Below are 25393 nucleotides of genomic sequence, written 5' to 3' on the forward strand. Positions count from 1 at the left end.
TGTCAAATTGTTTTAAATTTACTTTTTATTATTTTAACATATTTCTTATAACATCTTCCTTAAATCCATCACCCTGCATCCATCATCCAACATCCATCATCCAACATCCATCATACTGCATCCATCATCCTGCATCCATCATCCTGCATCCATCATCCTGCATCCATCATCCTGCATCCATCATCCAATATCCATCATCCAACATCCATCATCCTGCATCCATCATCCAACATCCATCATCCAACATCCAACATCCTGCATCCATCATCCTGCATCCATCATCCAACATCCATCATCCTGCATCCATCGTCCTACATCCATCGTCCAACATCCAACATCCATCGTCCAACATCCATCAACCAACATCCATCATCCAACATCTATCATCCTGCATCCATCATCCATCATCCAACATCCATCATCCTGCATCCATCATCCTGCATCCATCATCCTGCATCCATCATCCTGCATCCATCGTCCTGCATCCACCAACCTGCATCCATCATCCTGCATCCATCGTCCTACATCCATCGTCCAACATCCATCATCCAACATCTATCATCCTGCATCCAGCATCCATCGTCCTACATCCATCGTCCAACATCCATCATCCAACATCCATCAACCATCATCCATCATCCAACATCTATCATCCTGCATCCAGCATCCATCGTCCTACATCCATCATCCAACATCCACTGGTATTCTACTTGAGAAGACAGTGCAGCGATTTGCCTGTGGGTCTTGAGAAAATGTACACAAGTCTTCATAATAAAATATGTTTTAAGTGTACCACTTGTTACAGATTTTGATTCTTTGTTCTGCTATGTCATATGTATAGTATTGTTTTCAGTTTCTGGCGGCGACATACCCCAACAAGTGTGGGTGGTGTGTGGACTGGTATGATGAGCTGTATCTGTTGTTCGACGGCTGCCTGCAGTACTACTACCTCAAACATTATGGTGAGTCACCTGTAGTTACCCAAGACTAGTAGACAAAACTATGAGACAGAGCTAATCAAGTTTTTTATACAAATTTCAGCTGCTTCGTTCTCTGAAAGCTTCTACGGTCTGTTGCGTGTGCCCGTCTCCAGCTCCAGTGAGTTCAGCAGCGGGCAGCAGCTGCCGCTGCACTTGGAGAAGGCCTCGCTGGCGCTGCTGGTGCTGTTGCCCTACATCAGGGATAAGGTCGAGAAGGTTGTGGACCGGTGGAGAGAGGACAACGAGGAAGGCAGGTTGGGAAAGGTAAACCAAAATCCAAGGTGTTTTGGTTTATAATATAGGTGTTGGTAATTGCGATTGGCGTCATATTTAAAGGTACATGGCACTTATTCATTTTTTTTTGTACCATATTTCTGCGTGGTCAATAAATGTCATCATAATCAGTCTAGTCTTTTCTCAACTATGTTGGGTCGGCTTCTAGCCTAATTGGAAGCAGCTAAGTACTAGTGCTAATGAAGTATGAACAACAGCTGGACCCACATTTGATGTGCCTTCCGAAACAAGATGGAACTCGTATAACATAGATGGTCACCCACGGACCTTAGTTAGCTTAGCCTGTGATTGATCAATTTGTGCGATTACATCGTAGCCATCATACAGTACATCATATGTAATGCCTGTATGGTGTGTTGTGTCAGTCTCGTGCAGACCGCGCCCGCCGCGTGGCGGTCCACTCGTACGCGGTAGTCCACACGGCTTCGGCGTGCGCGCGGCTGCTGGTGCTGGCGCGCTACGCGTGCGGCGCGCGCTGCGCCACGCCCGCGCTGGCCGCGCTGCGCCTCGCGCTGCGGGACGCGCCGCCGCGGGAGGACGCCGGCGGCTGGGGGGATACCCTCAGGCATGCCGTCACCGGGGACATCGGGTGCGTGTGTATACATACTGAATGTTCTGTGTTCATAGTGGTTTTAGGTTTACGCGAATGTTAGACATTGAAATAAAACTACTTTTACGGATTTTATCGCGGCATGCCTGTGACCATGATACCTGCAAAGGTAACGTCGGGAACTAAAATCTAAAATTAAACCGCGATAAAATCCGTAAAAGTAGTTTCATTTCAATGCTCTGTGTTCATTTTAAACTTGGTACCCGTTAAGTAAAATTGGCACGCGAAATGTTTGCAAAAAGAGAACAGTCAACGCCGATCATCCATTTTCGCGTATAGTGGACAAGAGAGTTCAACCTCTTTCATATATTGCCTAATGCACACGAATCTTTATCAGAACGCGACCTACTTTTATTTTTTTATTCTTTAAAAAACGACTGCCAGATTATGGATTTTAATCTTTGTATCGCGGGGGATTTCACAAACATACAAATCACGTGCAAAAAGACACTCAGACTCAGAAGCATACGTGAATCACACATATGCTTGTCCTACAAGGTAATCGAAACCGCGTCTCGACTCGACTCGGGTATTTCCCGTGATGACCTATCCGTTCCTTATTTGTAATGGGTTAGGGTATGTTTGTCGGTGCTACAGGTCCGCAGTGTCGTCGCTGCCCGCGCTGGGCTCGCTGGCGCTGCGCGGCGCGGAGTGGGGCGCCTTCTGCGTGCAGCTGCTGCGCTGGTGGAGCGCGAGGGCAGACCACCAGCAGGCCTTGCCCACGCCGCCGCCGCCCAAGGTACACACTACACACTTGTAGTGAAACAAAAGTGTTACGTCCTTCCAAAAATCATATATACTAATATCTTCCTTTCCTTTTATATCAGCGTGAAGATCAAGCGCTGCGTTGGAAAAACAAGTGTCCTTTATGCCTTCAATCATGGAAGATACCTACAGTACTGCCTGTGTCTGGGTAAGCATTCTTTATTAATATTAAAATTACATAACTTCAATACTCTTTCATTCTAATTGTCACTTATCTCCTCGTAGCTACATATTCTGCTACATCTGTATCTCGCGTCACGTCCGCGCGCACTCGTCGTGTCCCGTCACGCGCTGTCCCGCCGCCGAGACCTCGCTCGTCAGGCTCTACATCGACTAGCACAACTAACTATGTAGTAACGAGTGTCAAGAAACGTAGGAACTGAATATATTATCAACATAATGTATTGTGGATTTAGCTCAAGCGCACAATGAAGGTACCTAACTAAAACGATTATTGTAAAATCGAAAAACATAGTCAATATCTGGTGCAACGTCAATACTCGACTGTTTGTCTCTATTAGCCTAATTAATTAAACGATTTAGATGTAATCGAGTAGATATTCTAATCGACTAATAGGTCATTTAGTCGATTTTATAAAGCAAAAAAAATCGCAGTTCTTTTTAAGCCGATAGCTTGTAATGAACACAAAGAACTGCGATTTATTGTTTAGTGAATTGTTCATAAAAAATAACTAAATATTACATATTAGACATGACATGTGTTGGTCGAGACTTTTGAAGACTGGTAACATACCCAGTTATTTGGAATAACATTTTACTGTTTCGTTACTAAATTAAAATCTACGAGAATTAGCTTGTTAGTGTTTTACCATAAGGAGCTCTGAGGGTCCTTACCCTCAGAGCTCCTTATGGTAAAACACATACAAACACACTTAAACACAGCATAAGGTGCAAGTTAAGTCGTGTTTAGGGATATAGAAAACGTAGAGTATAAGACATGAATTCCTCTTGAATCGCGTATGGGTAGGTTAGTTATAATAGTTAGCTTCGCTGGTAAAGAGTCGCTGGTTCGAGTTCTGACTGAAGTTTTGAATTTTCAATTCTATTACATTGTATTTAAGTAAAAAATAATTATAAATGTTGCCATATTTTTAACTAGCCACAGCCTGCAGTGTTACCCACTGCTTGTTATATACATTGATGCTTGCTCATACTCTAAGAAGGCTACATTCCTCAGGATAAAAAGAATCTTTATGTATCTTGTATTATCCTATCTTGTCTTTGTTAGCTACATCCAAAATTTTATCACAATTGGTTCAGCCTTAGAAGCATGACCACCGCACACAGTCACAAACAAAGGCCTTTAAAATATAAGTGTGATGATGACAAATTTTGATTTAACAGTAGCTCAATTGACTTAATTATAATAATTTATTTGTATATATTGATGTTTTTATATCACGCGACCAATAGGATGATGTTGTGAGAAAAATGTTTTATAAATTAAAATTTGTGTTATGGTCATTAATGGTTGTGGAAGTTTTAGATATGAGAAGTTGCTTTGGAATTTAAAGACTGTTTCAATATGAAATGGATAATGGTGATGTAGTATACTTGCCTCTGTAACCAAGTGGCATCAGTACAATGATTTATGTCAATAGATGACACGATGACAGGTCAAAGTCACGTGATCTATCAAAGCGAAATGTCATTACTTATTGATTAGCGATTGTAGATGGGTTACTTGGCCAAAGTGGCACAATACAGGTAGAGATAATTGTGAAGTTAAGTTTTTAAATAGTTGTAGGTATTCGAGGGATGGTATTAATATGTCTGATGTTAACCTGTAGTATTACGTATCTGTACAGTTAAGATATACTCCTTCGGTACTTGAATAAACACTTTATGACATCTACTTAAAGTTTATATTCACGTCTTTAGTAAAATCGTGTGAAATGTTAAGTTTATTATTATATTTGCTCGCTAAAAGAAGTTGGTGATGAAATGGTGACTTATGTATCATGTTATTGTTTGTAATAAAACAAATATTAAATTATAAATGTATTTTATTCTTATTCCATCATATTTACATTTACCTGTATTTGTATTGCCCACAGAAACAATATACCCAATACTAATTGGATTGACATGGCAACATTTGAACTTTTCCAGTACAATATATAAAACTACAAATATCTAAATAATTTATACTTTACATTTATTTACAAAAATATATATTTTAACATTTAATTATTAAAAGTTCTTTTTGTAAGTAAAAAATGTATGAAATTGCAAAACATGATATAAGTGAAGTACACTTGTAGCAATACTGTCAAACTTTGTAGTTTTATGTCAGTTTATATACAATAAGCGTGCATTGAGAAGCAGTTGTTATGTTATATGTGTTCCTGTCGCCCCCGGGATATGACAGAGGCATTGTATGAAACAATGCTCCTGAAACATGCAGGGAACGAAAGAAAAACGTACAACACACCAAATGCTTCTCAACGCGAGCTTAGTGCAGCGTTACTGACAACGTTGTGATAACATATTAACTATAGCAACATATTAACGAACATTATTTGAAGAAACAATGACTTGAAAAATATATTTCATTGATTAATGTTATATTTCATGTCTACTTACCTAAAATAAATATCAATCAAAAATATTTACTTCAATAAAATCCGTACAGAATATACAAAATTGGCAACACTATCTTCCTTAATTAAGCTGGGCACCCGTTACAAGTACTGCACGTCGGTAGTGGCGACCCCGTGCAGGTAGTGGTGGGAGAGCTGGCGCCCGCGCGCGTCCGCCAGCACCAGGCGCCCGCTGCCGCCGCGGTGCAGCACCGGCGCGGGCGGGGAGCCCGCCGACACCGCCGCGCCCGGCAGCGACAGCGTGTAGGCGCGGACCTCCTCGCGCGACGGGAACCAGCGGTCGCCGTACACGGCCGCGCCCTCGGGGGGGTCCAGGACCTTCCACGGCTGGGAGGTCTCGAAGTAACCGCCTTCACCCTGAGATAAGGGAGGGTATTTGTAGACTAGTCACCCGTTGGTAGTGTTTTTTCTATTCATACGTGTTTTAAATATTCTGCTAGGTAAAACGATAAGTTGCGACCGGCAGTGTGCATAGGCTTGCATCGAAATTAAAGTTTGTCTTTATAAATTGAAATTTCTCTATTTGTAGAGAGAAGACATTAAGGTTATTTAACAATATCAGTTTAGTTTTGGTTTGTCGTCAAAGTGACCTCACCTCGAAGGTAGAGACAGCGTAGTGGTTCCCCTTCCTGGCGGTGACGACGGAGACGAGGTCGCCATCCTTGTTGACGATGGGCGTGCCGGCCAGGAACCTGTTACTGGACTCGAAGGTCGGGGCGCTGCGCCACTGAGCCAGCACACCGTCACTCGACACCAGCAGGATGCGCTTACTGCGGTTGATGAATACCTACAACAAAATACGGCACTTACAAACTGTAGTAGTTAATATACATGTGTGGCAGGCTGAAATAACAGCCCTTACAGAACCTCCAAAACAGAAAACTCTTATTTCCAAAGGTGTTGAGTACATCCCGTATGCCCGTATCTTCATGGAATCGAAATCAAAGGTTTTAATTTCAAGAAGGCCGTTTTCCAGGACCTTTCAAAACGTTAGCATAATGACTCCAGTTGCGCGGTTCTAAAGTGTCATTCATATGGAGCCGGCAAGAAACTATAAGTTACGTTAAGAATACAAAGCGCGTCTTACCTTCTCGGCAGTGTTCTCGTCGATCCTGACGTAGACGAGCTCGTCGAGCGGCGCCAGCACCTGCTCCGTGAACACGTCGCAGTAGTGGTGCGTCTTGTTCGCGAACTCCGCCACCTGCAACACCAACACATACTTAGTCGGAATGTGGAGAAGCCTTCTGACTATTGTGATCCTAAGCTATAGGGATGATGACAACATTTTTACCAGTGTCCGTCTTGTAGTTTATTGTATAATAATGGAGACGTAGTATTTTATTTGTCCCGCAAACATAAATTTCCAAATTACAGTGAATGAAACTGACGCGTGTCGACACGATTGAGTTACCATATCGTTACGTCACAAGCCAGCTCCTAAACTTTAAAGATTTATTTGTCAATTTTAGGTTTTCATAAAAAGGAAAATACGTGTCTAATATTTTTCATTTATCTATCTGAGGGACTCATTAGATTTTTTTCTTTTTATATCCAGTCACCATCCCTATTATTTTTCTTCGTCTCTGTGCATGTGACTTGAATTTCCTGGAAACCCACCGCGATACCTAGACCGGAAGATAGAAATATCGAACATTTGCCTCTTCCTCTGTTCAGAGTGATTGACTTAGATATCAAAATCTCACTTCAGGATTGGAAATTGCAAAAAAGAAGTGAGCATAACCGGAATGTTTCCTCTTACTTTTGCACGTGTTCATTATAAAAAGAAAAATATTTGGAACTGGACTGTCTCCTTAAAATGAAGATACAAAGATGCCGAATTACAAATACATCTGCCTCTCTCTGTCACCCACCTGTTCTGGTGTGCAGCAGTGGATGGGCACAGTGGTACCGAAGCTAGCGAACCTCTTGCCGTCTCGCTCATGCAGCTCGGCGGGGATGGAGAAGTTCTCCACCAGGCCCTTGTTGCTCTCGTTCAGGACTGTACGACCCATTATGTATCTCTGTAACAAGTGGTTACCAACTATAAGCTGATGTTTTTCGACCCAGTCTATTTTTTTTTAATAGGCGTAACACCGGTTTCTCTTTTCGTCCTGGTTATCCTTAATCACGATAATTCCGTTTAATCCGGATTCCTTACGAATTTAAGATAGAGATTAATTTAATTGAAAGTTAAATTAGTTAGTATGTTTTGCTAAATATATCTATATCGCAACGAGACAGATTTCGTGGCATACAAGTTTTTTGTATGCCACGAAATCTATGGCTAAGCTATAGGTTATCACAAGTAAATTCAAGAAATACTCTTCTATTTCTCCATCATAAACTCGTTCTTCTCTGATTTGCCTTTCGGCATATCGGTGACGCTGAATTGAAAGTCCATTCTCAGCCATTCTGTCTCTAAAGACCCCATGACCTGAACCTGTCTGTAACCATGTTATTATACGATAGGACTATCATTGTGGCGTCTTGTTTGTTTGTTTGTAATCAGATCAGCGCCGCACCTTCCGATAACCGATTATAATATAATGTATCACACATCTTACTGATTTGTATAAGTACACCTTTATCAAATTAATTCGTTACTTTATCTCTTTCTAGAAAGTTGAATGACACGACTTTTAAGTAAAAAATAATTTCTCCGTATTATATGAATATTACTTAAGTTCACGTATTTTAGGTAAGGAACCCCTATCTCCTTTAGAGTAGAAAATAGTGTGGTGCTTAGACAAAAATTGGCCAGTTTTAGAATATGTAAAACATAGTAAAAACAATTTAATGCAAATACTAATACAATGTAGAATAGGTCACGAGACCTTGCATAAAGACCAAAAAGGTTAGGACATTCTACGCCAATGATAGGCCATAATATAAAGGTCACTGGGGTCACATAAAGGCATAGTTCGTATATTAACTGACATAATTATGTGAGTAGTTAACCAACACCTGCACCATTGAACCGGTGTATTACGTCAAGTTACAAACATAGCTTCTACAATAATTTATGAATCACAGAATAGTGACTAAGCAGGCAGAAGAATTAGTGAAAGATGTTTATATTTCTCCCTGGCTGATTAAGAATAATTACTTAAACACATGAAACTAATTGGCATAAGGAAAATGCCCTCAATTAAAATAACAAATGAATAAACTTTTTCCAAGAAATAACTAAGGAACCCAATAACAATCTAAGCCAATACAATTAAGTCAAACACCTACAAAACTAATAAAACAACTGCATAATGAATTAACTTGAAGAAAACTCCTATTAGATTCGGAATTCTAATGCAGGGCTATCAAAAAAATCGTTTTTTTTCTCTTACTCCTTAAAACAGGCTTTTGTATAAAATATTCTAAAACTAGATCACACGACTCGTAAACTTAGCATTACATACTGTTTTCTATCGGTGCCACTGCCTGCAGTTCATTATTATGATAATGGTGTTAATAACACATACCTATTGTTCCCGGCGCGGCGCACGACTGCGACTCTAACATGTACTAGCGTCTTATTGATAACGCTATCACAAGATAGCAGATACCAAAATCATAAAGTTTACGAAATTCACTTTTATTATGACTAGTTTCGGTCGAGACGGGGATAAGATAGAGCTAGTGGAGTGACTAGGAGGCCTGATAACTAAGAAGACTTATTAAAGTTATAAGGATCTAGGTGGATTGAACTTTTTGGAAAACCTAGTTAAGGGAAAACGGGGGACTTTTCTGTGACAAAAATCATATTATTATATAAGAATTTAATGATAACACGATTGGACAAAACTTCTTCCCTTAAATAGAAGGGATATAATATACCAACCTACAGGATAGACGAAAGAGAGGCGCTCCCGAAATTTCGACAAGAATAAAAAATTAAACTAACATACGCATAGAACACGACAGACATCTGCAGCGAGATGAAACTTAAACGCAATAAGAATATTCTATATTATTCAAAAATGTTTCAAATGAATTGTTCGCATACCTATGTAAATAACCCAGTTGAGAGGAAGACAAAAATGCATAAACAAAGATAACAATAGGTACTTATACTCTTTGCGCTGTAGCATGGTGCGGGTGACAGTTACCTGTATGACGTTGACATCTGTCAATACCACATGACTAGGGATGTGACCTTATGCAATTCATTTTTATCGCTAACGATACTCGCGGCATAAACCTAGTTCTCTTTAAATATTGTTATGAAAATTAGTGTGTTATTCAGTTCTGCAGTGTAACTACATGTATAAACTTGTCAATATAAATGTTTTAAGGCTACATAATTATCTTTGTTCTTATATAAAATAATGAAAATCGGGTTTGTTTTTTTTCGTGACAACATTTTTGCTCTATGGCGCGGCGGCCATTTTGTTTACTCCTCCGATGCTGTGAGTACGAATACGAGTGCTAGCGCCTTGACACGTATTACGATTTCATTATTTGTTTTCATTTTTGTTAAATTGTTATTTGTTATAAGTTTGTTAAGTTTGTTGTTTTATTTGTTAAAGTTTGTTGGTTGAATTTGTTGTTATTACTATGCCTAAGCATACAAAAAAAAAAACAGTTTTGGGTAGTCAGGCCAGGGAGCTTGTTGTTCGCCTCCGAGACTACTTTGAAAGAGAACAACAAAATAATGGACCGTTGTTACCATTGAATCGAATTGTAGAACGAGTAACCGAAGCTCTTGATATTGGCCGCAATACTGTTTCGCGTATAACACGTGAGAAAATCGGCCAAGATGGGATGTCTGAAAATAAATTATCGACACCCAACAAAAAGCGGACCAAGGTGAAGCCAATCACAGATTTAGATGATTTTACTAGGGTTGCTATTAGAAATCATATTTATGATTATTATAGAAGAATGGAGCTACCCACATTGCTCAAGCTTCTAAAATCATTAAAAGAAGTTGACTTGTTCAAAGGAGGTATTACTTCGTTGCGGCAAGTTATAAAAGATATTGGCTTTGTTTACAAAAAAGTTAACAAAAGGAAGATTATCATGGAGAGGACTGACATTGCCCTAGCAAGATGTACATTTTTAAGGAAGGCTAAAAACATAAGTGATTGGAGCAAAGTTGTCTTTTTGGATGAAACGTGGCTAAACGCCAACCACACAGTGGCTAAAAGTTGGACCGACGATACGGCACAATCGAGTACCAAAGTACCGGAGGGCAAAGGCGAACGCCTTATTATTTGTCACGCAGGTACAGCAAGTGGATTCGTCCCTAATTGTTTGCTGGCTTTTAAGTCAAAAAAAACTACGGAGTATCATGAGGAGATGAACTACGAAAAAATTAAAGATTGGTTCATAGGTCTATTAAATAATTTAAAAGAGCCTATGACCATAATAATGGACAACGCACCCTACCATTCGGTACAAGTTAATAAACCCCCAAACCAATCCAACCGCAAAAGCGAGTTGGTGAAGTGGCTGAGTGAAAACGGAGTTACAGCGGATATAAAAATGTTAAAGACGGAGCTTATTGCCTTAATCCGGCGTCATAAGCCACCAACTCCTACCTATGCTCTGGACGAGATAGCAAAAGAAAAAGGCCACCAGGTCCTTCGACTACCACCCTACCATTGCCAGTATAATGCTATTGAGCTGATTTGGGCTCAAATAAAAGGTATGCTTTTAATTTCAATTCCCATTTTGAAGCTTTATAAACAAAACAGCTTTCCGATCGTAGCATGTAGTTTAAAAACATTACCAGATACTAGATTAGACGTATTTCAAGAGTAATTTTTTGTATTACTTACTTATGAAATAAATGATTATTTGATTGAATTGAAATACTTTTTTTCATAAGTTCGTTTATTTTTAGGTCACGCCGCAAGAAATAATACTTCGCCGCCCTTTACGGCAAATAAGATGTTGGCCCTATTACAAGAGGCCATCAACAATGTTCATCCTGAAGACTGGTCGAAGGTCGTGAATAAAACAAAAAGGGATATTATGTCTGATTGGGATCGTGACATACATATTGACAACATAATTGAGTCTTCGTTAATAATATCCGTCACAGATTCAGATGATGAATTGAGTGAGAATTCAGATGTTACTGACTCTGACATGAGTTTAGACGAATAAAATGTATTTTTTCTCTGCAACCATGCCCTATAAATGTTCTGTTGTATAATTATAGACCTTTTAACAACAAAAATTGATATACGCTCAATATACGTTTTTTATTATAAAAAATATCGACTATCCATCGTAGCAGTACCTTCCATCACTAAATACGTCTATGGCGTTACGTTATACGCATAACACTTTGCTTAATTTTTCATTCAATTTGATTTTATTTATTTTATTTGTAGACTAGAACATTCTGGTTGGGTTTAATTTAATTTACTACAGTTATTAATGATTTAATATATTGCGAATGTGGTACAGCTGAAATACTTAGTCATAATTTGTAAATCGCGGCAACTTTCAAGAGTGAAACGAAATGTTACTGAAACTGTCACCCGCACCATGCTACAGCGCAAAGACTATAGTATACATATTTCTTTATGATTACGATTGACTCATAAAATCTCCGAATTATCTACTGAGCAAGCGTACATTATGTTGCGTCATTGTCTAGTAATAAATCCTCAGCATGAGTCAAACTATCCTGCTGGGAATCGATATACACGCGAAAACAAGCGTAAGGTACTAAATTTATTGTCATTTATCTATTTTATAAAAGGCTTAGCTAATTTAGCCGCATCCGAACCTGTAGGTAGATTTTCCACAGCCAGGCAAAGAATTCTGTCCATGTGGAGGCTTTCCAATTCCGGATACTAGCTCGATTTTGCGTTTGCTGATCAAATTATCAGTGATATTGAAGAATCATGAGGAAAGTTAGGTACTTTTACTGTCTTGGACTAGTAACGAACAGAGACAATTTGATCCGTGGATGTGATTGTTCACATCAGCGTAGTGGATAAGAGCAAGAACAAAATAGTGGCGCCTCAGGGTCCCGGTTCGGATCCAATCAATTAACCCCTTTTTTGGCAAGGTGGGGTATCTTCACAGACACCCTCTAGTTCAGGGGAGGGAATCTCTCGGATAGTGTCAGGCTCTTACTGACTAAACCTGAGCCGCTGTGTTACGTCATGCGCTTTTCTTTGTAAGTGTATGGCAATGCTTTTCAATCCTTCAAACAATACCGTGGGAATCAATTAACCCCTAGCCCACCACAAAAATTAGAAATGTGTCATTTGAGCGTAAATAAGGAGGTTCCATCCGGTCATGGAAAGGGGAACACCGCACGCGGCGACTCCAAATTGTATTGGTAGTATTATGCAAGAGCCGTATCTCCATGACCTACATGAGTTCGATTTTACTGAAGCTTTATTTTCCCGTACGATGCAGTTATCTCACAATAATTAAGAGGTCCTTAGAAAAAATAAAGAAGAATAAATTATGACTCGAATTACGTTGTATTATTGCGGTAGGTACTAACTATGAGATCATGCATCCCCAGATTACGTTTGCCAGGTACACGAGGGTCTCAGGGAGGCCTATTGAAATAACAATTCAAAAAATTGTGGGAATTTTGAATATTTTTTTTACTTTTTGATGCGTGAGCTATTTTTTTTGCCGACTAAGTCAAGAAATGTACTTAGGCGTTAGTAAAGTAGCATAGTGACAATTTAACAAACAACATAATTTGTGATAAGATTTTTGCAGTTGAGACGTATTAGAAAGAAATAAGAAGGAAAATTGAATATCTAAACACTTTATATTAAAGATGGTCTGGGTTAGGTTAGGTTAGGACTTGATATCTGCTATGGACCAATCTTCTTTGAAATGTACGCAAAAGTTTTTATAGAACTACAGTTTATCTTATACTAAGTAAATCCTCCATTCACATATTCACAAAGTTTTATAAGTACTCACCCCATCTGATACAACAAATATTGATGAATGGATCAGGAATGCCAACAAACTAAACATAGTTAACATGATGCCTCTCTACTGCGATACTAATTAAATACTACATTCAATAAACTTTATATACTCCCGCTTACTATCGTCATTTGATCAATCATCCTTATCTTAATAAAATTATTATTATTTGTTAAAAAATCTTAACTAAAACGCTACTTGGGGTTTCCCCGTAAATGTCATAATATTTTCTGTCCACTGGGTCTTATATTCTACATTACAGTTACAATATACGATAGCAAATTCAAGTAATTAATACTGTTATTCGAATTAATCATAATGAGCATCAAAAATACTATAGCTAGCACCCCTGTTCGCCCGCAATATATAGTCCTCTGTGGAGTAGTACCCAGAACTCAAAAGCGGCACGGCACCAATTTTTCGATTCCGCCTAATTAAAATAATAAATATTATAAAACGTTTAAATACTAAGAAAAATCCTCATAAATTAACCACTGTCAGACAATTAAAACATCGATTTGTAATAAAACCTAACCTGTTTGCGGATGCGTCATTATCATGCGGTTTCGTCGCGTCGCTCGAACTAATAAGCACGCGTAAAGATTTTCCCGGCAATATATTTAGCTCGTATATACGACTTTCTTTTCAATTTTTCACACGCTTGGACAGTTAAGGCCTTAGTTCTTTAGGGCGTAGATTGCATTCAATCATTTTCTTTCCATTGTCCCGTAGCTAAGTTACAATGCCGCGGACAAAAATTTAAACTAAGGAAGACCTAACTATTTTACTAGCTAGTGCTCTATACACGAGTAGGTACTTACCACAATGCTAATACTTATTGCCAACGCTTCTATACCTGCGATAGTAAACTCTGGAAAATATTACCCATTTTTTCCTAATGCAATGTTAATGGCTTGTACAGCGCAACACATCTTATTTCTAATATACTTTAAGTTCGTATACTACAAAACGACGTAGGTCCCACCATTTTATTTTTATTTTAATAAAAAAAAGGTTAGCTGTTGTCCGTAGAAAAAAAATTAATAATCGTTTTCATGTTAGATTTGAGCTTCACAATAACGATACTAGATGGCGCTACCTCTATTTCGGTTCCGACAAAGCGGTTTCGATGTGTTGAACACTTATAAAAAATATTTTGTCGATATAGAAGATCTGTTTACACTATCAAAATGATTAAATTCTTTGCAAGGTGGCAATAAAATCCACGTGGCTTGTTACATATTACATCTCCTCGCGTCGCTCTTGAGTGTTGACCGTCAAAGACAGGTCATAGACCCCCGAACTTATTCTTGAAACAGTTTAATGCACTCACAGTTGGCAAATGTATCTAGTTAATCGTTCACTCTAGGTTTAACTAACTATATTCTAATTCTGAACTCTATTCATTCTTTGTCTAGGTATCTCGTATAATTTCTTGCTCGAAGCAATTTACTTACAAAATTACCTACCGAAAATCTCGTTTCATTATTTTTAATATCAATTCTGTTAGAAAGGTACGATACCAAAGCATTTACTCAAGCATGTGATTAAGGTTACTTTTTCTGTCACTAAATCTTATCACACTTAAATGTAAGAAGTACTCACGACTTTTGATACTCCTTATCAATCAGTAGATCGCCACACACCCTCACGCACTCAACCCCAAACAAGCGGCGAGTCAAAAGCTTCAACTTATATACGCGACGGATCTGAGTAACGCATCACACAATAATAGCGACTATTGCAACAGGTTAGAGACCAGAATCACGTGGCTAGAAAGGTGAGGTGTTTCGATGACAGTCAGCATGCAAGTCACAACAGTAGATTTTTTAAAGGATAAATAATAAGTAAAATGACTAAGGTAAACTACATAAGCACAATAGCTATATATTGTTGCATACATTCTTAATCTTGACTAATTTCTGTAGGTAAGTCCCTGAATATGTATATATGTATGTACAAGTTCGATGACATGTTTACAAATCACAAATTAAAGGACTCTCTCGTCGTGGCTAAGCTGTAACCGCATAAGTGATTCGATCACAGGTTAAGCTATGCTTGACGCGGTTGGTCCGTGGATGGGTGACCATCTTTGTCATAACGAGTTCCTCCGTGTTTCGGAAGGCACGTTAAGTTGTGGGTCCTGGCTGTTAATCCTACATCTTTGACAGTCGTTACAGATAGTCAGAAGCTGAAAAAGTCTGACAGCCAGTCTTACCAAGGGGTATCGTGTTGCCCAGGTAACTGGGTTGAGGAGCTCAGATAGGCAGTCGCTCCTTGTAAAACACTGGTACTTAGTTGAAACCGGTTGGACTGGTAGCCGACCCCAACATAGTTGGGAAAAGGCTACGCCGATGATGAAATTAAAGGATCAATTTTATTTTTAAGTTATGTATTATCAAGTACCTGTTCTTTTTTTGCTGTCTGTATATTTATAATTGAGAAAGCGTTTACATTTACAAAACCCTGCTACTACTGAAACATATTGTGCTCTTTTACTCATTCCAACATATTAAATCTAACAAAAGGGACAAAGGATCACTCAACATTACATATACCCCCTTAAAAATATTTCATGTGGGTGGGTAGCCATGATAACAAACTACCTAATCAATTTAGTGTGCTCTTTTTAACATATAGTTTAGACCGTCAGAGTAAAAGAGACAACGCGTATAAACTTATTGCTCTTACATGAAGGTTATAAGGTAAAGAGTTCAGTTGTCTATTATCGGGGTATTTCCCCAATCTGCAAATTAAACATAGTGCGTAGATACTGCGCACAGCTTCCTCTGATTTACATCTTCTGACCTTCATGGCCCTGCGTTAGGAGTTACAACATTATTACGATTATTGGAAACTTCTAAAACCTATTGGGTTATAATTATTAATAAATAACCAACGGTGGGAAAGGGTGCCAAGGAAGTAAAACAGGAATTGTTCAGAATAACAAAATATAATAAAAACCTTTTTAAATAGCAAAAATATATTTGCGCAGTAATAATTAATTGACTATTCAACTGCATATACGAAATAATGAAATACATGACATAATTAGGTACTAAAACTGTTGCAATATTTAACAGGTAACATACCTTTACAAAAAAGAAGTACTTTTGTATTGCACAAGATTTAGTAATTAATGTTATATATCAACAATAGCCTTACTCGTCTTAACACAATGTTTACCAAAATATGACATCATGATTTTAAAGATTACCTAAACGTCATTCAATGATTCATATATTTAACAGTTTCTATCTAATAGTCCTTTTCCCTAGGTCAAGGCCAAGCCCTTGATACAAAGGCACGTGTCGGAATAATGAAGATTGTATAAACAAAAATATCTAAAAAGTATATACAAACAAAATTCAACCTTATACTTAAAGGATAAGAGTCAATGTGTTAGCACGCTTCGCTAGATGACTTAGCTCGGGGAGTTCCCGAGAATAGACAGTAATAGAGAGATTTTTAGATGTCAAATACTAAAGAACTGAATAAAGATGGGAACTCAATTGACATTGTCATGTAGATGCCTTTTTGGTAATAAAAAAAAAAGAATTTGTTTAAACCTATATCTTACTTTATTGGTTTATTTATAAAGAGACGATTTATGTTAACTATGTCTACTATGCATTGAATAGTCTCTTTAAGTACAGTACAGTGTGAACACCGGCTGTATGCGTATGTACGCAGTTGCGTATTGGATTTATAAAGAATTTCTTGTGGATTGTGTATTTTTATACACGAGTCTTTTCGTCACTTGTGTACAAATTTAATTGTTTATCATGTTGAATGTGCGTGGAACCGTGACTGCTGATAGTAAAATGAAACTATACATTAGGGAAATGTAACTATGTTTATGTGGGTTATTAAAATAACAGTTTCATACACCACTGTGCTTTAATTTCATTTGAGGTGACTAAAAAATCTTCTACCTACTTATTATATTACACATTATATCCTCATGTCTTTTGCATACCTATAATATATGCTTATACATATATTATACTTAATCGAAGTAAATGCTTCATTCTTGCTGCCTTGTTTGTTGCTTGTTTCAAAACTGCCATTGTGTACCATTAAATATTGAACATTATAATTAGGAACTAATAAAACCCTAATATAATACTTAACGCCAATACCACCAATTGTCATAATTTTATAACCCTTACAAACAAATTGTACCACATTTTGTAATTGACCTGTATTTCCTAATAGTTTAGAATAAACAATTGAATAAAATAACATTACATAATAATAAAAAATATTAATTTATATCGAATATAGTATGTTCTATCTTTTATAAGAAATAATATAAGACGTATTAATAAGAAAAATAATAATTTACAACACTTATTCTACTTGTTTAGTAGGTACTAACTATGTATATAATAATTAAATTATAGTTAAATTTCGTCAAGAACAGTAACTTTAGTTGTACGCATACATTAGATACTACTATATTGATTTTTACACAGAATTAAAATAACAAATAATAAATTAAAGATTGCACATTTTTCAGACTTGTGTTTTATTCTAAATTATAGAAGCTTGTTAAATTTCTAAATTACTTACAGTTATCATTCAAATATTTTGTTCAAGTGTATCATCATGGGATTTAAAACTTTACTTGTTTTCAACCTTGCCAGAGGCGACACCAAATTGAAATAGTGAGAATTGTTAACGGTTGGCGTTGTTTATTTTATCCGTCTTATAGGCAGTGTTTGTAGGGATGCTGTAACCCCTCGCCTATCATGTAACACATGATGTGTGGAGTCCGTCCTCAGTGTTCCTGCAGCCGCTAGTGTTACCTGTAGTCGCGGTCTATGAGGATGACGTCGTGGTCGGTCCCGGGCGCGGTGCGGGCGCGGGCCAGCTGCGCGGGCGCGACGGCGCACAGGCCGGGGCCCCGCGCCGGGTCCCGGTACAGCAGGCGCCCCCCGCCCGCCCCCACTAGCACTATGTAGTGCCCCGAGTACGAGCCGCCGAAGCAGCGTCTGCGCAACATGCTTTACTACTCACTACGTCTACCTATGACAACATTTCTTGCAAGAATTAAAAATCTCGAGATAATAGTCGCTAGCTGAAGTATTGGTTACTTTTTTTTATTTTATTAATCGACTCCCGCGTTAAGAAATGTAATCCTTGTGTCGCGGGGGTTTTACAAACATAAATTTCACTTGCACAAAGACACTCGGACTCAAAAAATGCATTCGTGGATCTCACAAACGCTTATCCTTCGCGGGGATCGAACCCGCGACACGTCGCGCATCGTGGGTTTAAAGTGTTGTTATTTCACACAGGCCTAAATTATATTCCGCTAACATAAACTGACAGCCTAGTATGTTACCTGAACTCAGCCTTGAGCTTGTTGTGCTTGCAGAGGCGGCAGACCAGCAGGCCGGCGTCCACCAGCACGAGCGCGGGCCCGCGCGAGCGCACGTGTGCCAGCAGCTCGGCCTGGCCCAGCGCCTGCTGCCAGACCCTGATGCCGCAAGCCTTGGCCTCCGCGAAGCGACGCTTCACGCGCTCGCGGTCCTGCGGAGAAGATTTGTCAATAAAGAGCTAACAATTGAAAGGTTTTATGAGGCTGGAAGGTTTTGTGAAAAAGCATTTAGAGGGATTTTAGTAAAATCAAACGTTTTTCTGGCCCTGGCAAATATTCTGGAGTAAACTAGACTAAGATAAAAAAGGGCTTAGACCTCTTATTACAGGCTACATGTTTAGTGCTACATGCATAGTATTGTTCCTCACCAAATGAATAATCCTGTCATAGTACCCTTGCCGGCTGTAGTTTTCATTGACTCCAAGTGTGATGGTAAACATGCGGTGCTCTATACCAAACCTGTTGACACAATCAGCTGTTAGATGTTCAGTCTCAATGCCAGGGCTTTGATATCAAACAAATTTAGTTTTTTGTTGATTGACTGCTAAACATTGGTGAAATAACATTAAATGTAACAAGTTCATATCAATTGTTATCAATTTTTTTAATATTATCCCAACCTCTTGAGTAAATAACACAGGTCAATGGTCCAAGTGGATTGGTTGAAGCCCTCCTCGCGGCAGATCATCTCAAACTTGTCCAGCATCTCCTCCCTCTGTGCTGGAGTCAGCAGCATGAGCACGCACGACACCCCGCAGTCCCAGTTGTAGCGCTGTGTGAAGTGATCCAGTCTGTGCTCAATGTATTCTGAAAACATTATTATATTATAGAACAATTTTACTAAGTTTTGTCTATCAGAGGGCAGCCCCAGTGTTTTAATAATTGGTTCTTCTTAAATTGATTGTGAAGTGGTCAACTGTTATGAAAATTATATATACTTTAATATAATTTAAGATACATAATCTTTATGGAATATACATACATTCAACTGTATAAATATTAATTTAGTCTAAGAATTTTGTAGCTTTAGCTTTAGTTGAACAGCAGTTATAGTTGTTAATTCATAAATAGTAAAACTGGAACTTTGAATTTTGTTACGAATTCAATCCTGTATTGCTTACGTTCGTCTTGCGCTTCCATAGTTTAGCCAGACAGACCAGCTTCAGCACTACGGGAATCTGTCACATTAATGTGATCATTGTATAGTTCTGTTTGTTTATCAACTTATAATTTCGATGAATTTGACTCATTACAAGTTTGTTGTGACACTTATGACATTGACGTCCGAAATTGGACGTGCGTTTCGCTTCAAGCTCAATGTTGTTTTATGATATAGCCCGAGCACTGAGCTGTTTTCACGGCCTTGTAATTATTTCATTGTCTTTATGTGGTTTGGCTTATCATCTTTGGAAGCATATTTTAACTTTACTACCCACTAATTATCATTCGGATAAAACCAACTACAATCTATCTAGATGAGAGTGGTTACAAAAAACACCCAAACAGACACATCATACATGAAACATACATTTTTATAATAATTTTAGAAATTACGTTATACATGTATAAATAGTCATGTCTGAATTAAAAAGATTCAATTGTGTCAAACGAAACATGCAAAAAAGTTCAACGCACATTTGACAAACAGCTGACTGACTACGAATGACAGCGGCATTTTAGGTTTTTCAGAATTAAACGATGGCGTTCTGGAGTGGGATTACTAAAATTCTAAGTATAAGATGTGCTGCTCAGCTAGGACTAGTGCGACGAGCACTGACCACACAAATAAAAACAGTGGAGGAGATGAAACCCGGCAAGACTCATTTCGGATTTCAAGAAGTGGAAGAGGAGGAAAAGACCAAAAAAGGTAAAAAGCTATTTGAGGACCTTTTTAGAAATTTTATTTAACTTGTATGATCAGATGATGATCAGTAAGGGAATTATAAAATTTTGGTTTAATTTTTTCTCCTATTGTAGTCAGAAAATATCGGCTATTAAAAAAATGAAAACTTAACCCAAAAAATATTAGTATAACATATTTGGTGGAATCTGTAATAGAGTCAAGAAAAAAGTATTAATTCTATAATGGTGCTGTCTATAAGAGTTGTCGTCGTATTTAATAAGTGACTTTAGAACCTTAACTGAATCAATAATACTTTTACACAACACCAGCCTGTCTCTTGCTTAGCTTAGCTTGTATTAAGAGTATTAGGCAATAAACTAAGACACAAATTTGTGCTCAACACACAAACTTAGATGTGAATCGAACCTATTCTAACGATTTTGTCTTGACTTTGTCACTGTACATGATGTGCTGGGTGGGAGATTTTTCTAATTAAACCATTTTTTGTTTGTGTTAGACACAAAAAAACGAATTCAGAATCAGTAACATAATATAATTGTTTATCTTTCACAGTCCATGAAGTATTTGAGACTGTAGCTGAGAAGTACGACCTGATGAATGACGTCATGTCCATGGGGATACACCGCGTCTGGAAGGACATCTTTATGCAGAGGCTGGCTCCCACTCCTGAGACCAAACTCCTGGACATGGCTGGTGGAACTGGTAAGAAATCCAGACTAATTTTTTGAAGACTAACTGGTTACACCCTAGCTTATGGAACAGGTAATAAGCACAAAAGGTAAAAAGTTCCCTTCCTTGGTGACGAAAAATAGTATCAACAGATAAATCTAGCTTGATACATATAGCATTATTTATTTTTTATTGAAAGTCCACATACTCTGCGACCCCAGTAGTAAGCAGTAACTTTTAAAAATATTTATTTACTCAACATTTCCTTATGGAAAGCAGATTATTAAAAAATCCTTTCTCAAATACTTGATTGTGACTATTAATAGATACTTTATATGTTACGTCTTTTTAAATAATTTAATACAGATAGCCCAAATGCAAAATTTGACAGCTTCTAGTGGTCTATCACTTTGTTGCAAGTCTTCCTGACTGTTGTTTGTTTCAGGTGATATAACATTCAGATATATAAAGTACCTGCAGAACCTGCCGGCCTCACAGGGCGCGCAGGGCGCCCGTAGCAGCGTGACCGTCTGCGACATCAACCAAGCTATGTTGGATGTTGGGAAGCAGAGGGCTCTCAAGTATGTGACTAATGAATTTCAGAAATTACTTAGACAAAATATTTATTGCAAACTAAGCGTACAGATAGGTCTTAAACAGAGTTACAGTTCTTTCTACTCAGCAGCCTTTTAAAAATAAATACAGAAAAGGTATAGAAAACATAAAACTGAGCTGATGGGCTCCTCCCATCATTTGTCTAATTTGTGACATACTCAATGTTTGTAGGCTAGGCTTTACTCCTGAGTTGTGTGGTGTGGACATATCCTGGGTTTGCGGCGACGCAGAGAAGCTCAACTTGCCCGACGACAGCTTTGACGCGTACACCATCGCGTTCGGCATCCGGAACTGCACTCATATTGATAAGGTAGCTTATTATAAATTAAGTCCTTGCTAGAGTTGCTAGCAATGATCCACTTGAATATTGTGCCTATTCAGCGAATTTAAAGTCAGATCCTTATCGCCATGTATTTCGATAAACCAACTAGGTACCTTTTTCTATGCAGGTCCTTGAGGAGGCGTATAGAGTGCTGACACCTGGTGGCCGTTTCTTATGCTTAGAATTTAGTCAGTTACCCAACAGCACATTACAATGGTATGTCAAATACACATCAACTTTAACATTAAATACCATTCAGTTAAAATTGCTTTTTACTTTTTTAAATTCTGTTCAAAAATATTAACTGCAAAATAAAACTTGTTTTCAGGGTTTATGACCAGTATTCGTTCCAAGTTATCCCTGTTTTGGGCCAGCTATTTGTGGGACAATGGAAGCCGTATCAGTACCTCGTCGAAAGTATCCGACAGTTTCCTAATCAGGTATGGCTTCTTACAAAGTACCATTGTATGCCAATTGTAAAGAATCTTTATTCATTTTTCCTTGTTTACCATAGGAGAAGTTCAAGTCGATGATTGAAGACGCTGGCTTCAGGCAGGTGACATTCGAGAACCTTACTTTCGGAACGTGCGCTATACACTCAGGGTTTAAATTATAGTGTATGTCTGTGCGTCAACTGAACAGAGATTCGTGCGGTATTGTTGTTGTTAAGATCTAATTGTTAATATTTTATATAAGTATAGTCATAGCACAGTGTGTTTTATTTCCCTATTGAAATAACGTATTAAGTAAGTATTTTACTGCAGACAGGACAGGAAAAAAGGTGATGACAAGGAAACCAGAAGTTCTTTTGTAAGGAATTTATTAAGTCCATCAAACTGTGTTGGTCTTTGGAATGCAAATCCAGTATCTAAATTACATAATATTTCCACACATTACATCTATGATATCGAGCGTCGACTCGCGCATTACAATACAATTTGTGATTAACTTCCGCGTTCCTAACAAACATCACATCCCATAATTACAATTTGTATTACTTACATAATATGTCAATTTTAGAACGTCATCCATTCTCTGTCACCCAATCCCATACATACGACTCGTATCGCTCTCACGCAGGTAGGTTGTATGAAAGCTCATAAAGCATGCTAATTATTTTTATATGACACAGAAATGTTAGGTCTAACATACTAATGAGCAAAGCTAATATAAAATTTCTCTCATAATTCGTAACAGAATCGCCGTCCTATGCCTAATATAAATAAACGGCAGACATCGAGAAGCAAATAAAGTGTGAGTTAAGGATATCCAAACAAACATTAATACTCTGTACCGAGCGTGCATTCAACATAAGTTATTTTGCAATTAATTTGAATATTCATACCCAAAGGTCCTGATCCTGATCCAGCGCGGAGCTTGCGTGGCGCCGACCGCGCCGGGCCGCTCCGATCGTCAACGATCCAATACGAAATCCAACATCCGAAAGGGAACATTACATCCACGCGACAAATATTCAAATGTCCGCCAGAGATCCGCCGGTGCGGTCCGGTCCGATCCGATCCTACACGCGAGGCCTCTATACGGCATCCTGACTCACACCTCCAGCCAAGCACATCCAACGAGCCCAATCCACAGTGGATGAAACAAAAGAAAATGCTTTTAATTATAAACAGTCATCGTATTGAATTTATTATCTAATAGACGCATTGCCCGCCCGCCCCCGAGGCCTGCTACAGTACTACCGGCCAGCCCGGCGAGGCCAGCGGGCGGCCAGGCCGGCCAGCCCGGCGCGCTCTCCGTCCGCCGCGCCCGCTGTGGAACACAAGGCCTCAGTCCCACTCCGCCCACTCGCCCTACCGACCTGCACCCGCTCCGCATGCACTCACCAACACTTCAATATCATGGCTTTTAGGTTACGCTTTTATTTACGATTCATTAGTTATTGCCTGGATGATAACATTTTGGTTCAATAATGTTTAATTTAAACGGTATGTGCATTCATGCAGAGGTCTTACATCATCTACACAATATTTTATTACACTGGATGAATAAAGAAGCGTGAACCAAAATGCTTATTGGGCAAATAGAACTAGCCATTAAAACGCAACCTAAAACGAAGCAAGCGTCACGTACAGTGCGGGCGTGGGGCTCGGTAAAGACGAGTGTATGGACGCTCCAGTAACATAGCTTTTGTGCTGGTATTGACGATAGGGACAGCGAGTCTTGGCAAGGTTTCTTACCAAATCCAATGATAGAGCGAAATCTTACCAAATCCAGATAGTCTTTTGAGGAAATTAGATTATAAGATATACAAAATGAAAAAATAATAAAAACAAAACAATAGTAGGTACATTAGAATTCAATAAATAATAAATCTGTCGAGCGTTTTTATAAAACCCTCTGTCTAGGATAGTTAATGAGAGAACATAACTTATTTGAATTAAAGTAATTTTCCCATAAAACGATCAAATTAAAATGGAAGCCAAATCAACTTGTAGCAAACAAATTTTAAATGTTGCAAACAATCCTGCAAACCTGCTCAAATCCTGAGTATGTCCAGTGATATGTTCAAAACTAAGTCCTGAGTAAGTCCAGTGTTATTCTCAATTAGCAGTCAACTGCTATATCCAGTGAATCCCTCCACAAGTACTGTAAATATATCTCTAGCTCATGTAACATTCTCAAGACAGTAGGGGTAACAAACTAGTCTATTTGTTAGTTAACAACAATTATAACTTGCTCTTGTATTTGTGATATTATTGTCTTTGTTATTTATAAACTTACATTTATTTATGTACACATTTCATTTGAGCAAATAATGGAATGCAATAATATCCATAGAGATCATAATTTCAAAACTACCTGTCAGTGACGTCAATATAAATTGGTCAAGTCTGCATAGCGAGTAGCAAGCAGGTCGGCCTGCCGCGGTACAGAATGGATATGCGATGGCTGGTGTCGGGGATCAGAGGGGGCGATACCGACCTGTGCTCAGTAGTTGTGCGAGCGCGAGCGGCTGCGCGAGCGCGAGTAGCTGCGCCGCACCGGCGAGTACGTGGGCGAGCCGCGCCGCCGCGGGGAGTACGAGCGGGACCTGCGGGAGCGCGCGTCAGACATCGTGGCAGAGGCAGGCTGGCTGCATACGCATGTAATATACCAAAGCAATGTATTCGAAAGCCAAGTCATAAGTGCGTCACCTGTCACGATCGCCGCTGTAGCGGTCAGCGCCACCTCCGCCGCCGCCACCGTAGTCCTCCTTCACGCGGATGTAGGATACTTCTCCCTGCCATCAAACACATACATTACATTTTATTTAGTGTCAAGTGCAGAGAAGAAACACCTGCATTATTTTAAGAGTTCAATAAATAATTACACATTTATAGTAA

General features: G+C 38.6%; 5 protein-coding genes and 2 long non-coding RNA genes across 9 annotated transcripts; 4 read left to right on the forward strand and 3 right to left on the reverse strand.

Moving 5' to 3' along the window:
* Positions 1–841: 841 nt before the first annotated feature.
* LOC113506118 (peroxisome assembly protein 12-like) lies at positions 842–4165 on the forward strand (the record flags this gene model as incomplete). Its single annotated transcript, XM_026888971.1, has 6 exons — positions 842–962; positions 1042–1244; positions 1640–1863; positions 2482–2623; positions 2712–2797; positions 2875–4165. Coding segments are annotated over 6 exons (888 nt in total), but the record flags the coding sequence as incomplete, so codon positions are not given.
* Positions 4166–4666: 501 nt separating this feature from the next.
* On the reverse strand, positions 4667–14900 carry LOC113506122. Of its 3 annotated transcripts, none has more exons than XM_026888975.1 (5): positions 14796–14900; positions 7145–7294; positions 6361–6474; positions 5869–6060; positions 4667–5630 (listed from the first exon to the last, which is right to left on the reverse strand). In XM_026888975.1, exons 2-5 carry the CDS (start codon positions 7283–7285, stop codon positions 5355–5357), a joined length of 723 nt encoding a protein of 240 aa, XP_026744776.1. In that variant the 5' UTR covers positions 7286–7294; positions 14796–14900; the 3' UTR covers positions 4667–5354. The 3 variants fall into 3 exon arrangements, with proteins under 3 accessions (XP_026744776.1, XP_026744775.1, XP_026744777.1); XM_026888974.1 differs by lacking the exon at positions 14796–14900 and adding an exon at positions 13182–13273; XM_026888976.1 differs by lacking the exon at positions 14796–14900 and adding an exon at positions 8750–8813.
* LOC113506119 lies at positions 9326–11469 on the forward strand. Its single transcript, XM_026888972.1, has 2 exons — positions 9326–10917; positions 11116–11469. The coding sequence occupies exons 1-2, from the start codon at positions 9825–9827 to the stop codon at positions 11379–11381; spliced, it is 1359 nt and encodes a 452-aa protein (XP_026744773.1). The 5' UTR covers positions 9326–9824; the 3' UTR covers positions 11382–11469.
* Positions 14901–16723: 1823 nt separating the features above from the next.
* On the forward strand, positions 16724–19165 carry LOC113506125. Its single transcript, XR_003401696.1, has 2 exons — positions 16724–17105; positions 18574–19165. It is a non-coding gene; the product is annotated as an uncharacterized LOC113506125 (long non-coding RNA).
* Positions 17072–19790, reverse strand: LOC113506123 (protein GUCD1-like). Its single transcript, XM_026888978.1, has 5 exons — positions 19698–19790; positions 19197–19383; positions 18945–19035; positions 18541–18728; positions 17072–18187 (listed from the first exon to the last, which is right to left on the reverse strand). The coding sequence occupies exons 1-5, from the start codon at positions 19714–19716 to the stop codon at positions 17998–18000; spliced, it is 675 nt and encodes a 224-aa protein (XP_026744779.1). The 5' UTR covers positions 19717–19790; the 3' UTR covers positions 17072–17997.
* Positions 19791–20043: 253 nt separating this feature from the next.
* Positions 20044–22755, forward strand: LOC113506121 (2-methoxy-6-polyprenyl-1,4-benzoquinol methylase, mitochondrial-like). The gene is made up of 7 exons (XM_026888973.1): positions 20044–20443; positions 20993–21142; positions 21555–21690; positions 21896–22034; positions 22174–22262; positions 22375–22486; positions 22561–22755. Exons 1-7 carry the CDS (start codon positions 20275–20277, stop codon positions 22660–22662), a joined length of 897 nt encoding a protein of 298 aa, XP_026744774.1. The 5' UTR covers positions 20044–20274; the 3' UTR covers positions 22663–22755.
* A 94-nt stretch (positions 22756–22849) lies between these two features.
* LOC113506124 lies at positions 22850–25366 on the reverse strand. The gene is made up of 2 exons (XR_003401695.1): positions 25205–25366; positions 22850–25101 (listed from the first exon to the last, which is right to left on the reverse strand). It is a non-coding gene; the product is annotated as an uncharacterized LOC113506124 (long non-coding RNA).
* Positions 25367–25393: the final 27 nt, after the last annotated feature.

The sequence above is a fragment of the Trichoplusia ni genome (genome assembly GCF_003590095.1).
Source record: "Trichoplusia ni isolate ovarian cell line Hi5 chromosome 1 unlocalized genomic scaffold, tn1 tig00000312_group0, whole genome shotgun sequence".
Lineage (NCBI taxonomy): Eukaryota > Metazoa > Arthropoda > Insecta > Lepidoptera > Noctuidae > Trichoplusia > Trichoplusia ni.